At 58.6% G+C, this 14,329-nt stretch overlaps 1 protein-coding gene across 6 annotated transcripts in view; it reads left to right on the top strand.

The window, feature by feature from the left end:
• Window positions 1-14,329, top strand: part of Dpp9 (dipeptidyl peptidase 9) — a 33,675-nt gene that overhangs the window by 4,574 nt on the left and 14,772 nt on the right. For all 6 annotated transcript variants that reach the window (XR_013047459.1, XR_013047458.1, XM_076559879.1 and 3 more), the window contains 7 exons: window positions 2,860-3,113; window positions 8,548-8,660; window positions 9,525-9,698; window positions 9,768-9,936; window positions 10,185-10,298; window positions 11,201-11,329; window positions 12,567-12,628. Coding sequence is in view for 4 of the 6 variants with exons in the window: in XM_016000819.3 (XP_015856305.1) it covers window positions 2,860-3,113; window positions 8,548-8,660; window positions 9,525-9,698; window positions 9,768-9,936; window positions 10,185-10,298; window positions 11,201-11,329; window positions 12,567-12,628 (1,015 nt within the window). In the remaining 2 variants the exon portion in view is untranslated. The remainder of the gene's footprint in view (window positions 1-2,859; window positions 3,114-8,547; window positions 8,661-9,524; window positions 9,699-9,767; window positions 9,937-10,184; window positions 10,299-11,200; window positions 11,330-12,566; window positions 12,629-14,329) is intronic.

Raw genomic sequence — 14,329 nt, 5'->3', positions numbered from 1 at the left:
CTGCTGGAGTGCACGCTGAAAGGTTCTAAGACACACCCAGAGCTCCAGATGTCTTATTTCATGTCGTGTCTCCTGGAGTGGATCTCTGCAACCTGGGCCCTCTGCGGTGACTCAAGGCAAGAGGCCCTCCCTCCTAGGCGCTCTTCTGTACAGGTCTGACGGGACTCGAACAGGGCCTGAAGGGCCCCCTTCTGGGAACCCACAGGTCGCAATTTCTGTTTCCTGCTTGAACAAGGCTTGAACTGGGCTGGCCCAGTCTGGAGGTACTGGGGCCAGTCAGTGGCATTCCCCTGGCTCAGATTTCTGGCTTGCTGCCGGCAGCCTCTGCTTGTCACTACCCTTGGCTCCCAACTACCCTTAGGATGAATTGCAGCTCTGGGAATCCCTGGTTTCCTCTGGGATGTTTGACTTAGAGCCTTGGGGACATCAGTGGCCGTTGGTCTGCAACCTCAGAGCATCTCATGAGCAACTGCCATGGCAGTGCCCTCTGGGAGAGGGAGAACGCTCAGCTTCCTGTGTCTCCCTGCTAAGGATACCTAGCCAGGAGGGGTGGGCCTGCTTCCGGGGAGGATCCACTCCATCCTGCGCAGGGTACCTGCCAGACTCGCCTTTCAGAGACTTCCCAAGCAGAAGCTGGTCACAGTGTGGCAGAGGAGCCTGGGATCAGGAGCTCCTTTCCCCTGGCTCTGCCCCTGGCCTCAGTTTCTCTACCTGTACAATGGGCTCCTGTAAGTCAGAGTGAAATGGTGTTGACAGGCCTGACTCTCACAGTGACGTGATTGCTTCCTTCCTGCGCTTTTCAAAGCAGCCTGGGGCCTCATTCCTGTCCCCTGTGGGAGCCTTTTCTCTGGTTTGTTTTTCCCTTTCATTTATTATTGTCTGTGAGTGCGTGTGTGGGTTTGCATGTCCTGAGGAAGCCCCGGAGGTCCTTTTGTGAAGTCGTTTCTCTCTTTCCACTTTTAAGTGGTTCTGGGGTGGAAGTCAGGTCACAAATACTCACTGAGCCATCTTGCATGCTTTTTTCTGGTTTGGGTTTTGAGACAGTGTCGTCCTGTGACCTGGATGGGACTTGCCATCTTCCTCCCTTGGCCTTCCAGAGACTGGGGTCACAGGTGTGTGCCACCACCCCTGCACAAGGCTCTGTGAGTCTCTTGGAGAGAGGGTCTCCCTGTGCAGCCCAGGCCGGCCTGGGGCTGACCCAGAGGTCTGCCTTCCTCTGCTGGGGTGACAGGTGTGGCCAGCCCAGCCACTGCGGTCTCCTGGTGAGGAGGAGTTGGAAGACAGCTCGGAAGGCCTGGCCCAGCTGTGCACGGCCCCTCCACCCTCCCGCTCCCACAGACCTGACCCTTGTGTGGTGGCACTTTCGGTTCCCACTTCCTGCCGGTGCTGAGGCCAGGGAGGCACCGTCACAGGAGCCCCTGGAGCCGGCAGAGGGATCTCAGCCCCTGGAGCTGCCCTCAGCCACCCTGGCACACCCAGAACTGGGTCACTATGGCTGGGTGGTGTTTAGATTGCTTTAAAGCAAATATTTGCCTGGTTGGTCCAGGTCTGCTCAGACAGAGGCTGAGTCCAGTGGCTGTGAGGGGGAGGGAGCTGCTGGGAGGTGGCCAGTTCCAGCATGGACAAGAGGGCCAGCAGGGTGGCCTGGAGGATTCTCACCTGCATGGTGTCTGTGTGAAGGCCCCTGCAGGTGTCCCCTGTGCACAGTGACAGGGCTGGGTTTTCATCTGGCAGCCTGAAGTCTTTGCTCATCGCCAGTGATGCCCATGGGGTGCTGAGTCCCACAGCCAAGGAGGGGTATGGGTGGGACAGGCACTCATCAAGTGACCATGGTGAAAAGTATTTGAGGAGAGGAGACAGCCCTGTGGAGAGGGAAAGACTGTTGCAGCCCTCTCAAGACAGATGGCACACGGAGTTTCCTAAGGACCTGTTTCATACTTAGCTGAGATTAGTTTAGAAATTAGTCATCCTGCTGGGTGGTGGGGGCGCACGCCTTTAGTCCCAGCACTCAGGAGGCAGAGGTAGGTGGATCTCTGTAAGTTAGAGGCCAGCCTGGGCTACAGAGCAGGTTCTAGGACAGCTGTGACTGTGACACAGAAACCCTGTCTCGAAAAAAAAAAACAAGAAGTTAGTCAACCTAAGATGAAAAACTACATCCCAGAAAGGATGACATGTACCTGGGACAGATGCAGTGAGGTCGCCCAGTTTGAGGATCTGAGTAAGGACCGGTTTCTCTAGGACACAGTTATGAAGAGGGGGTGTTCAAAAGTCTGGAAGGTGTAGGAGTGGTTCCTTGAACACCAGAAAACATTGGATTTTTGTTGTGTGCTTCTTAGAGCCCTGAGTTCCTGTCAGTCTAGCGAGCATCTACCACCAAGCCACGCCCCCAGCTCCTCACTGGGGACTCTAGGCGGGGCTCCACCCTGACCACGCCCCCAGCCCTCACTGGGGATTCTAGGCGGGGCTCCACCCTGACCACGCCCCCAGCTCCTCACTGGGGGTTTCTAGGCGGGGCTCCACCCTGACCACGCCCCCAGCCCCTCACTGGGGATTTCTAGGCGGGGCTCCACCCTGACCACGCCCCCAGCCCCTCACTGGGGAATTCTAGGTGGGGGTCTACCCCTGGGTCACTCCCAACTAAGGCATGGACAACCAGGAAGAGTTTCAGTGGTATGGATCCAGGTGGAGTCCCTAACTCAGCAGAGCCTTGGTTCTCATGAGAATAGCATGAACAAGTTACAGTAACTCGAGAGACACTTGGGTGACAGGGTGGCTGCCCAGAATGACCATCTGGAAGCATCCATGGTGAGGGCAGCTTGTCAGGAAGATACCCTCTCTCAGGCACGTCTCCCTCCACAGCTTCTCACTGCCGTCACAGGAGCCCCAAAGGATGTCCAGCGGGGTCTCCCCAGCCGAGCAGGTGGCGGCAGGCGACATGGATGACCCGGCAGCACGCTTCTGTGTGCAGAAGCACTCCTGGGACGGGCTGCGCAGCATCATCCACGGCAGCCGCAAGTCATCGGGGCTCATTGTCAGCAAGGCCCCCCACGACTTCCAGTTTGTGCAGAAGCATGATGAGTCCGGCCCCCACTCCCACCGGCTCTACTACCTGGGTGAGCTGCTCCCGCCCCCTCTGCCCTACGTTGCCAGGCCTGGGGTGCCAGAGGTTTCAGAAGCGACCAGCCTGGGGCAGGCAGTGTTAGTCCACCTCCTGGGGCAGCCACATAGGTGACAGTTCAGGGTTGGCCAGGCGGCTCTGAGTCTAGAAACTGCTCCCAGCTGGGCCTCTTCCCAGGCACCTGGTGCTGGCTGGGCAGGGCTTCTTAGGTAAACAGGATGGGTCTCAGATCCCTGTGGGAGGGTCACACGCTGTTCCAGTAGGAGTTCACTGCGTGGTGATGTGTTAGGATGGATTCTGAGGCTCAGAGATTGGCACCATCTCTGTGTAGTGCGCCGTGGTCCAGCAGCGGAGCGTGGCTCACCATCCTGCCACAGGGCCCCGAGGCGCCTGCTCCCTGCCCAGCTGTTGGCAGGCTGTGTTCCCACTGGATCGCCAGTGTGACCCCCTCAGGCTTTCCATAGCTTCTGCAGACAGGCATGCGCCCAGCCCCAGCTCATGGACAGGAAGTGCCTTCTCCCAGCCCCAGCCATAGACAGGAAGTGTCCGCAGAGCACAGACACTGCCCTAGTGGGCCTGAGGGGAATACAGAGCCAGAAGAAAGAACCCTCTGGAAATCAGTTAGGCTTGTTTGCCTGCAAACAGCGCGCCTCCTGGCCATTGGCCGGAGGTACGGCACGCTTGCACTGAGGATGCCAGCGGGGTCACTTGTGGGTGCCCTAGGCTTTGGGCTCCCCGGTGTCCCATCCTCAGACATTGCCCAGGATTCCGGGGCCTGGTATCCCCTCCAGCTGAGAAACACTGTTTAGAACAGGTGACTCTGGCCATCCTCCAAGCCAGTCTTGCTGCTGCTGGTCATGGTGGCCTTGGTCCCCCGAGACCATGTCTGTGCATGTCCGGGCCCTCGGCATTTAAATGCATGATCAAATGAACATTGTCACATGCCCACTGCTGACCATACGTGGATGACAGGAGCCAAGATGGACAATGGGTGGCCGTCCTCTTCCCACTGTCCCCATACGGCCCCTTCAGAGCTGTCTTAGGAGGAAGTCATGTGGATTTTTGCAAATCGTGAAACTGCAAATGCAGTGATTGAGAACCGGCCAGCAGATGTTGCCAGACTGCCTAGCAACAGTGTGGCAGCTGTGAGTCACAGCAGCATGACGCGGCAACACTCCCGTGGAGGAGAACAGGACCAGAGACACTGTTAAGTGTCTTCACCACAGCTGAGCCGGGAGGGTCCATCAGCAGGCAAAGCCTCCTCTGCTTGAGGTCCTGGGCCCCCATCTTTGAGCGTGGCTCCGCCCACTTGGTGCATAGGCTGTCGTTGGTGAGTTAGCCCCAGCCTACACCTGCTGACGGGAGGATGGTAGCCGGACTGTATTCCTCCCGGAGCTCTGGGCTGCCTCTTCCAGCTTGTGAAGTGTACAGCATCTGTCTGTCGGCTTCTGGCCCAGTCTCTCCGAGCTCTGCCTCCGCGATCACGTGACTTACTTGTCTGTGTGAGATCTCCCTTCATCTGGGTCTTCTGAGGACGCTGGTAGCTGTAGAACATTAATACGGCCACAGCTACAGAGCCCTGTCGCAATGAAGACAGTGACTTTTGAATTCAGGCCCCAGGACACAGCTGTCTCTCTTTCTCTGGGGACCTCTCAATCTCCCAGGACCTCGGGAAAGGACAGAACCTCTGAGGTCTCAGCCACAAAGTGTACCTAGCACCAGGAACCTGGGGATGGCTCAGAGAGCCAGGACATAAAGCCACCATGCTCAGGATGAGGCGCATGCAACCTAGAGCCTCATGATACCAGGACTCCAGTCCACCTCTGCCAGGTAGCACCTCACATCTCCTGTCTTCCTGTCCGCAGCAGAAATTGACCAGGTTCCTGGGAGAAGGAAACTGATTGGCTCAGCCTGGGTTCCGTGACCTCTTCACCCTGGCTTCTGTGTGCTTGGAATAGGGTCGCAGATCCTCAACCCACTTTCTCCAGATCTCTGGGAGGAGTTTGTGTCTTGTAGGCTTGACCATGTGGGCTTGGGTGGGCAGGCCCTCCAGCTTACAGGGTTTCTGGAGAAGGAATGTGATTGGCTTAGCTCAGTCATCTACTTGTCTAGCCTGGGTGGGCGGGGCCTCTTGAGGTCTCTAGGAGACCTAGGTTTCTAGGAGAAAGAATGAGATTGGCCCAGGTGGTGGTCATTCAGGTGGCCTCTGTGTGTCTGTGTGCGTCTGGGCTGGGGTGCACTGTCCTCAGGGTTCTGCCCCGGGTGATGGGGGTCTTCATGGGACTGGAGGACCACAGATGAGTGTGCAGTTAAGACAGACCCTGAACACACGCAGAGGAGTCCAGAGCTCTGGACATGGCTGCTTCCCCCACCCCCAACCCTGCGGTCTCACTGACTGCTCTCTGCCTTCAGATCCCCTCCTGGTCCCTGAGTCCTTTATACCGTGTCTTTGTGCCAGGTGTCACCCAGGATTAGATAGGTGCATGGCGGAGTCCCTGGCTGGTGCTCCCCTGTTGCCCTGAGGGTGTGGCCTGACCCTGCCACTCCCGAGGACCTCTGTGTCCTCATGGACCCAGGTTTGCTAGGTGGGGCATGGGGAGTCAGTCAGTCATGGGTCCTCTGTGAGGGATGGGGTGAGCCTGGGGGGACCCGCTGGCCCTGGCTGTCAGCCCATTCTGTTGTCAGCAGCACCTGTCGGGGCGGGGAGGCCTCAGGGCCTAGAGAGACCTGGGCTCTTGGCTCCTGTCTTGGGTTCAAGATGCACTGAGCACTGTAGTCCAGTTTGGTCCCTGCCAGGCTGGCCAAAGGCCACATTGGTGACTAGAGTCAGTGTGGATGTGGGCCCAGGGCACCCGCCATGTCTGGGGCTGGGCAGGGTGACCAGTTGAAGTGGGCTCGTGCACATGTGTGCATGCGTGAATGTGAGTGTGTGTACATGTGTGTGCGCGCAGAGCCGATAAGTTAGGTGAGGCGGCTGAGGCAAAGTGAGGGTGTCACCAGTTAGCCCCACCCTTGCCGTCATCGCCAGGCATCATGGGCTATGGTGCCAGCACTGGAGGCCAGTCCAGGAATGCACTGGCCTGAGCGTGGGTGTAACTGGTTGGTAATCGCTGTGGAGGGTGGTGGCTTTGATGTCCTTGGCACAGACTTGCCTTGGACTTCCTGTTCGGAAGCCCTGAGGATAGCGGGCCACTGCTGGGGAGCGGTTACCCCACAGGCCCAGGGTGGGCCTTTCAGTAGGACTGAGGGGCAGTTCACACCTCAGTGTCTCACTCCCTCCATTTCTTAATTATTCGTGTGTGGGAGGTCCACAGGCCGTGGCACCTGTGTGGAGGTCCGAGGACAGCTTGTGGGAGGGAGTCTGTTACTCGCCTTACATCCTGTGGGTTCCAGGGCTGAGACCCAGGCCATCAGTCTTGGTGGCAGGTCCCTGTGCCCACTGGGCGCCTCACTGGCTGTGTCACACTCTGAAAGGCGTGAGGTCCAGCCGCGCATGTCTTCAGTCCCTCCACTCAGGATCGGCAGGTGGGTCTCTGAGTCGAAGGGCAGTCTGAGCAGCATAGCAAGTTCCGGATCAGCCCGGGCTACACAGCGACCCTGTCTCAGAAAAGCAAACAGGCCCGGCAGCTGCAGAAGTGGAGTAAGGCAGAGGTCACACGTCCTGCAAGTCACGCATTCCGGGCTCCCAAGCACTCTGCATGCTCCTGGACCGCTCTGCACTCAGAGGAGCACCTGCCCTGGCCCCAGCCTTCGTGACCAGAGAGGGGAAGTTGAGGCACGCTGCAGCTGGTCACTGTCCCCTGACTACTTGACTGATGGTGACAGCGACGCCGTATTCCATGGGGTAGCCCTGTGTTGAGACCTCGGCTTCCCCGTCTGCGGAGGACCCACTCATCATCCCAGCACTTGGGAAGTGAAGTCTGGAAGAACAGGAATGATCCAGGGTTATCCTTGGCTACAGGACAATCTCACACAGAGGGCATGGACATGTGTGGCTACCAGCGGACTGTGGAGTGAGGGGCTGGCTCATGCGCACAGCCGGTGCCCAGCCCCAGCCACGCTGGGCGACCCGCTACAGAGAGTCTGATAGCTTCCTCGGAGACTCGCGGGCGGTGACACCCCGGGTTTCCTGTCCCCAGCTCATTGCACACTTTCCCTCAGTGACTCATGTCTTTCAGTCAGGGCCCAAGTCCAGTTGTCCTCACAGGTGACGCCCACAGGAGCAGGGCCTGAGGAGAGTAGGTTGGAACTGCCCCTGTCCGGGCTGGAGAGGGCGGAGCCATGGCTGCAGCAGGAGGGCACACCCTGAAAGCCACCTGCCGTGAGCATCGTGGGACACCCCCAACACGCACGCACGCACACACGCATACACACACACACACACACACACACACACACACACACGCACGCACGCACGCACTCCTCCTCCCTAAGGTTAGCCTTACTCTCATCTGAAACTGGTTTAGTCCTTAGTCTTTGCCAGCTTCTCTCATACAGAGGAACCTTCTAGAGTAGTGGTTCTCAGCTTGTGGGTCAGGACCCACACAGGGGTCACATATCAGAGATCCTGCATATCAGATATTTACATTGGGCCCTGCAGTGGTGGCGCACGCCTTTAATCCCAGCACTCAGGAGGCAGAGCCAGGCAGATCTAAGTGAGTTCCAGGACAGACTCAAAAGCTATACAGAGAAACCAAACCAACCAACCAAACAAACAAACAAACAAAAACCCAAATATTTACATTGATTCATAACAGTAGCAAAATTACAGTTATGAAGTAGCAATGAAATAGTTTCATGGTCAGGGGTCCTCACAACACGAGGGACTGTATTGAAGGGTGGCAGCGCCAGGAAGGTTGAAAACCACGGCTCTAGGGCCACACCTGACCGCAGGAGAGCTGAGCTGTCCTGCAGGAAGGTTGAGAACCACACCTGACCGCAGGAGAGCTGAGCACTCCCACCGCCCTCTCTGGCCTCCAGTGCTGCTGCAGCCCTAGGGCCTGGATCGCAGGGTGGGGAGAGCCTGAACAAACGCGACAGTGGGGACCAGGGCGGTGGCTCCATGGGTAAAGCGCTGAGTTCAAATCCCCGGTACCCGTGTCAAAGCCAGGTGTGCTGACCGCACCTGTCACCTGGTTCTGGTGTCGCTGAGGGGGACAGGAAGAGATCTGGGGCTTACTGGCCAGCCGGCCGAGTCAGTGAGAGACCATGTCTCAAAAAAGACAGTGGTCATCCCGGCACTCAGGAGGCGGAGGCCGATGCATCCCTGTCCATCCAAGGCAGTGGGGCGGGGAACGCCTGGTGTCCGTCTGGCTTCCACACGCACACAGTGATGAACACGGGACTCCAACTAGAGACAGAGGGGGCCACGGCCTGACACCCTCTCGGGTGGGGCCTCCACTCTTGAGCTTTCTCTGACCCCTCCCCAGGAATGCCATACGGCAGCCGCGAGAACTCCCTCCTCTACTCTGAGATCCCCAAGAAGGTGCGGAAGGAGGCCCTGCTGCTGCTGTCCTGGAAGCAGATGCTGGACCACTTCCAGGTGAGTCTCCCGTGCCACACCCGGCTTCCGGGAACAGAGTGCTGACTGGCGGGGCACTTATCAGACTGTGTCCCCCCCCAACCCCCGGGTCTATGCCTTCAAATGACAGCTGGCTCACGGGCCTGGCTAATGATTAATGTCACTGCCCAGAGTTGCCCGGTGAAGGGGACGCCCTGGCAGGGCTGCACTTCATGGCTTTTGTGGCAAGCACTGGCCCAGCATGTGCAGACTGTTCATCACTTGGAGAACAGTAACCCTGTCACAGTGGCATGCCCGAGCCCCCCATTTTGCCACCCCCAGTTTGGTGGCCCCTCTTAGTTCCCGGGTAGCCTTCCGCATAGCACAGTGCTGGGAATGGAACCCAGGCTTTCACACGCGCCTCGTCCATACCCTAGCTCCGAGCTACACCCCAGCCCAGTTCTGAGGTAAGTGCTTGGAGCGCTCACCCGGCACACAGGAAGTCCTGGATTCCATCTTGTCACTGTCACATAGAAGCCGGGTCTGGTGGTGCAGGCCTGGTTATGCTCTGCCAAGAGTGAACTCCAGGCTGGCCTGTGCCTTAGGAGTCCCTGTCTCCAGCAGACAGACCCATCTATGCCCCCCACTTCTGCCCGGATAGCTCTGGTCAGAGAAACCCTGGTGCAACTGTAGATTGAGATGGAGTGTTCTCAGTAGCCAGGGCTGTGACAGGTGGGAGAGGTCCCCACGGGGACGCCCAGAATTGAGTGCATCAGCAAGGGCAAGGCCAGATGTCACCCCGGCTACTCAGGGTGGGGATATGGGAACGTGGTGAGTTTCCAGCCAGCATGAGATGCTCCGTGTCACATGGGGAAACTGAGTGAGGCCCTATCCCTGTGTCCCCAGGCCACGCCCCACCACGGCGTCTACTCTCGCGAGGAGGAGCTGCTGCGGGAACGCAAGCGCCTGGGCGTCTTCGGGATCACCTCGTACGACTTCCACAGTGAGAGCGGCCTCTTCCTCTTCCAGGCCAGCAACAGCCTGTTCCACTGCCGGGATGGCGGCAGGAACGGCTTCATGGTGAGGCACTGCCGCACCCCCGGGGGGCCACACGGCGCCAGCGCCCTGACCCAGCCTCCCTGTCCCCAGGTGTCCCCCATGAAGCCACTGGAGATCAAGACCCAGTGCTCCGGGCCGCGTATGGACCCCAAGATCTGCCCCGCGGACCCTGCCTTCTTCTCCTTCATCAACAACAGTGACCTGTGGGTGGCCAACATCGAGACGGGAGAGGAGCGGCGACTGACCTTCTGTCACCAGGGTGAGGCGTAGGCAGGAATGGGGGCGGGCAGTCGGCCTGGCTGCAGCAGCGTGTTCTGGGAATGGCTGCTGTACTGCCAGCCCATCTTCTAGAATGTTCACCTGCTGTTCAGGGATGCGCGGTACCCAGGACACTCAGCCCTTAAACGCCAGCTGCACGGTGTCCAGCCTGTACAGCGGTCGGCGCGGAGCTCCTGACTCAGTGGCTGTCAGGCGGCTGTCTGTCACTCACAGTGTGCCCTCCCGCAGGCTCAGCCAACGTCCTGGACGATCCCAAGTCGGCGGGTGTGGCCACCTTTGTCATCCAGGAGGAGTTTGACCGTTTCACCGGGTGCTGGTGGTGCCCCACCGCCTCTTGGGAAGGTAGGCAGCCCCCCTCTCAGTACCCTGCTCCAACTTGGGGCCCCACGCCTCCGCTGAATCAGCCCGTGTGGTCCCGGGACCAACACCTAGGGACCCATTAAATACTCACAGCAGGGGCCGCACAGGACGGGAATATGACAAAGGCCTTGCCTCACCTGGGCCCTGCTAGTCCTATAACCACATTTCTGGAGGCAGGAGAACACTGGGCGACCCATAGATATCAGAACCACACCCCCAGCCCCTCCGTGGGGGATTCTAAGGAGGGGTTCCACCCCAGCGGCCTGCCTCATCCCCTCTAGGTGGAGACTCCACCCCTGACCATGCCCCTAGTCCCTCACTGGGGGATTCTAGGCGGGGCTCCACCCCTGACCACGCCCCCAGTCCCTCGCTGGGGGATCCTAAGCTGGGCTCCACCCTGACCACGCCCCCAGCACCTCACTCAGGATCCTAGGCGGGGCTCCACCCTGACCACGCCCCCAGCCCCTCACTGGGGATTCTAGGCGGGGCTCCACCCTGACCACGCCCCAGCCCCTCACTAGGACATGTGAGTGTGTGTTTAAGTTACATGACAAAATCGCCCTGAGTGGCATAGACAACAGAAATGTGTGGCCCCACACTGGCCTCTGTGGTCTGGGGTGCACTATGACAAAGCTGGCTTTCTAAGGCTCTGACATACTCCCCATGTCCTCCATTGTCCCATGTGTCTGAGTTCTCCTGTCATACTGGCCCAGGGTCCTCCTGACCTCCCTCGCAGATGCTGCCCAAAGCCTTAGACGAGAGCTTGAGCACATGGTTTCCTGGCCCAGCTGACTCTACACCCCACGTGGGTGCCACTTGGTGCTGGCTCCGAGACCCCGTGTGGTGTGGGTGGTGCTGAGTCCCTGCTCCTTGCCCCCGACCAGGTTCCGAAGGCCTCAAGACGCTGCGCATCCTGTATGAAGAAGTGGATGAGTCTGAGGTGGAGGTCATCCATGTGCCCTCCCCTGCCCTGGAGGAGAGGAAGACTGATTCCTATCGATACCCCAGGACAGGTGGGTGCCAGCAGCAGGCCACATGCTGCCCTAAGGCCTCTGCACCACAGCTGGCACACTTCTGCCCTCTGGGGTCCCCTCTGCCTGGCTTTGTTGGGTCTCATGGTCACAGGTAGATCCAGAAAGTGAGTGTGGCAGCATCTTCCACCTGCCTAGTGCCACATCTCAGGCGTCTCCACACCAGGACAGCCACAGGCGAGTGGACTGAGCCTCATGGAAGATGCTACAGTGTAGTGGTGTCTTGGAGGCAGAAGATTCATGAATTCAGGCCAGCCTGGGCTACGTAGTGAACACCTGTCAAAAAAATAGGTGGAGGGAGCACCAGAGACGGCTGCTTCTTTGGTGTCTCAAGGGGTTAGAAGCCTTGAGCTTGCGGCAGCCCTGGCTAGCCTGGCTGATCCTCAGGCCTGCTACCTGTGCCTCTGTGGGCGTCACTTGTACTGAGGGTCGGTGGGGATAGAATTCCCTGGTGTGCAGAGTCCCGGGCTCCATCCCCACACCACAAACTGGTGGGTGTGGTGGGGCATGCCTGCTATTGCAGCTGGAGGCAGGAGGATCGGGAGTTCAAGGTCAGCCTCAGCTTTGTAGAAGGTTCTGGGCCACCCCGGAATGCATGAGACCCTATTTCAAAAACCAGATAAATGAAATAGACTGCTTGCCATTCCAGACACACAGTGAGCCTTCCCAGATGCTGTGTGGATGGAACGTCTGTGGGATGATCCACACTGACCCTGTGCTTAGCAGATGTGGAAACTGAGCCTCAGGCAAGGTGGAGGCGTTTGTCAGGTGCCCCATGTTACCCTGTGCTGGGGCCTAACCGTCTTCCAGAGAAATCCCAGGATCTGTCCCCAGCACCCTAAGAAAATAGCCCCAGCCACATCCCACCTCTTAGAAGTGTGGGTGACTGCCCCAGCCTGTGGGCACTGCCTCCCAAGGGCTGGGTCCGGCTTCGTGTGGTGGTGTGCCCTGTTTCAGTCTCCAGCTACTGGGCTTCACAGAGGCAGGACAGGGCCAGTCCCTTCTGTGTTGTGTCCCCAGTCCAGCTTCCAGGTGACAAAGTAACACACCGGCTATCCCGGTAGGAATGTGGTCCAGGCCCTGGGTCAGATTAGCCCTGCCCTGGGACTTTGTGTCATTCCTGGGAGGGGCTGTGCCACCTCCCCACAGGTGTGGTCACACAGTCCCTGGCCAGGGTGGCCACTGGCGACCTGGCACTCATCTGGCCTTCCCTCAACAGGCAGCAAGAACCCCAAGATCGCCCTGAAACTGGCTGAGCTCCAGACGGATGGACAGGGCAAGGTAAGAGCCGAGCACATTCTGGGGAGGCTCCCGAAGGACCGGGCGGGGCGGGGCGGCATGTGTACAGTCAGTCCACTCTCCGTGAAGCATGGTGCCGCCAAGTGGCCTGACCTGTGTCCTGTGGTGATCACAGCCCCGAACACTGTGGGTCAGATTGCCAGGGTGCCAGTCCTCGGGTCACTGCATTGAGGTCATCGCCTGTTGGGTGTGGCAGTGTTCTGGGTCCTTCTCTGTCCTCTGCTCCTTGGCATTGCTCACTTAGAGACGCTGAGTAGGATCTCACAACCCAGACCGCGTGCTAAGCAGCGAGGGCGATATGGCCACTGGTAAGAGGTCTTTAGTGAGTGCATTCTCCCGCCTCTGGCAGGCCCGTCCTTCCATTCACGGGGCCATGCCTTTCCCGTCCAGTGAGAGCTGCTGATGACTCTCCTGAAGTCCAGACCCCTCAGGTCACCAAGGGTGCGTGACATTGAAAGTTCCTCAGACAACCCGGGCCCGAGGCTGTGTGGCACTTGCTGATGGGGACACCAGGCAGGCGGGGCTTGTGTAGCTGCAGGATCCTGGCCGCAGGGATTTGGTCCTTACCTTGACTTGTGTGCACAAATATCAGAGGGCGGCATGTGAGGGTCAGCTCTCTCCCTCCGCCGTGTGGTTTCTAGCGGTCAAACTCAGGTCATAGGCTTGGGGACATCACCCCTTCCTGCAGGCCCCCAGCAAGCTTTTGCAAAAACTTTCCTAACATCCAGGGAAAGTCTAAGACTCTGTCTTGGTTATTTACATATTAGACCCTTACTCACCAAGTCCCTTGTAGTCTTTTTAGAACACTGCAGTATTGCACCAGCATTACCGGTGGGTGATAGGGGTCACCACCCACTAGGCTGTAGGGTTTTTGTTGTTTTGTTTTTATTTCAATGTGTATTAGTGCAGTTCCCACAGAAGAAGCCAGAAGAGGGTGACAGATGCCCTGGAGTTGGAGTTAGAGGTGGACATGACCGCCCTGTGGGTGCTGGGACCCTAGCTCGAACCTGCAAATGGATAGTAATGGATCAGCTGCTGCCTCACCTCTGCCAGAGCCAGGCACCTGCCGTAAACAGGCTCCTGAGCTGGGCAAGGGCTGCAGCTCCTGAACAGGCGTGGGCTGGTGATTCTGCCAGGGTGGCCACCCGTGACCTGCCTCCTCTTCTCCCCATCATCCCCTTGCTCAGCTGGCCCAAGACCCCTCCAAGTCCAGGGATGACCCAGGGCAGAAATAGGTAGTTCCAGAAACATCTGGACGTGCCAGGGAACACGATGTGCTGTTGTCTTTGCATCTTCATGACCATCATCCCCTGTGTGTCCGTTCCCCTCCCTTCCCCATCCTACCCTATGGAAGGAGACGTTACCACTGCAGAGAGACGGGGTTTGTGGCTTTGACGGCAGAGGGGCTGTGTCAGCAGCCATACAGGCAGGGGTGGGGGCTGGGGGTCCCAGGGTGGGCGGCAGTAGGGCTGGTTTCCTCCGAGGGCTAGACAGGGTCTGTCCCAGCAACTCAGGTGTGTAAGCATTGGGGCCTGGATGGAAAGGGATCCTGGTCATGGGGAGCCAAAGAATACCTCCTGTCACAGTAAGCGTAGCATCTTACGACCTGCTCCAGGGAAAGGTTTCCCAGCGTAACAGCTCCGCTCCGCTCCAGCAGGGGAGAGTTTCCCTAGCAAAGTTGTT

Source organism: Peromyscus maniculatus, chromosome 22 (assembly GCF_049852395.1).
Source record: "Peromyscus maniculatus bairdii isolate BWxNUB_F1_BW_parent chromosome 22, HU_Pman_BW_mat_3.1, whole genome shotgun sequence".
NCBI lineage: Eukaryota > Metazoa > Chordata > Mammalia > Rodentia > Cricetidae > Peromyscus > Peromyscus maniculatus.
This window is presented reverse-complemented; position numbering and strand designations above follow the sequence as displayed.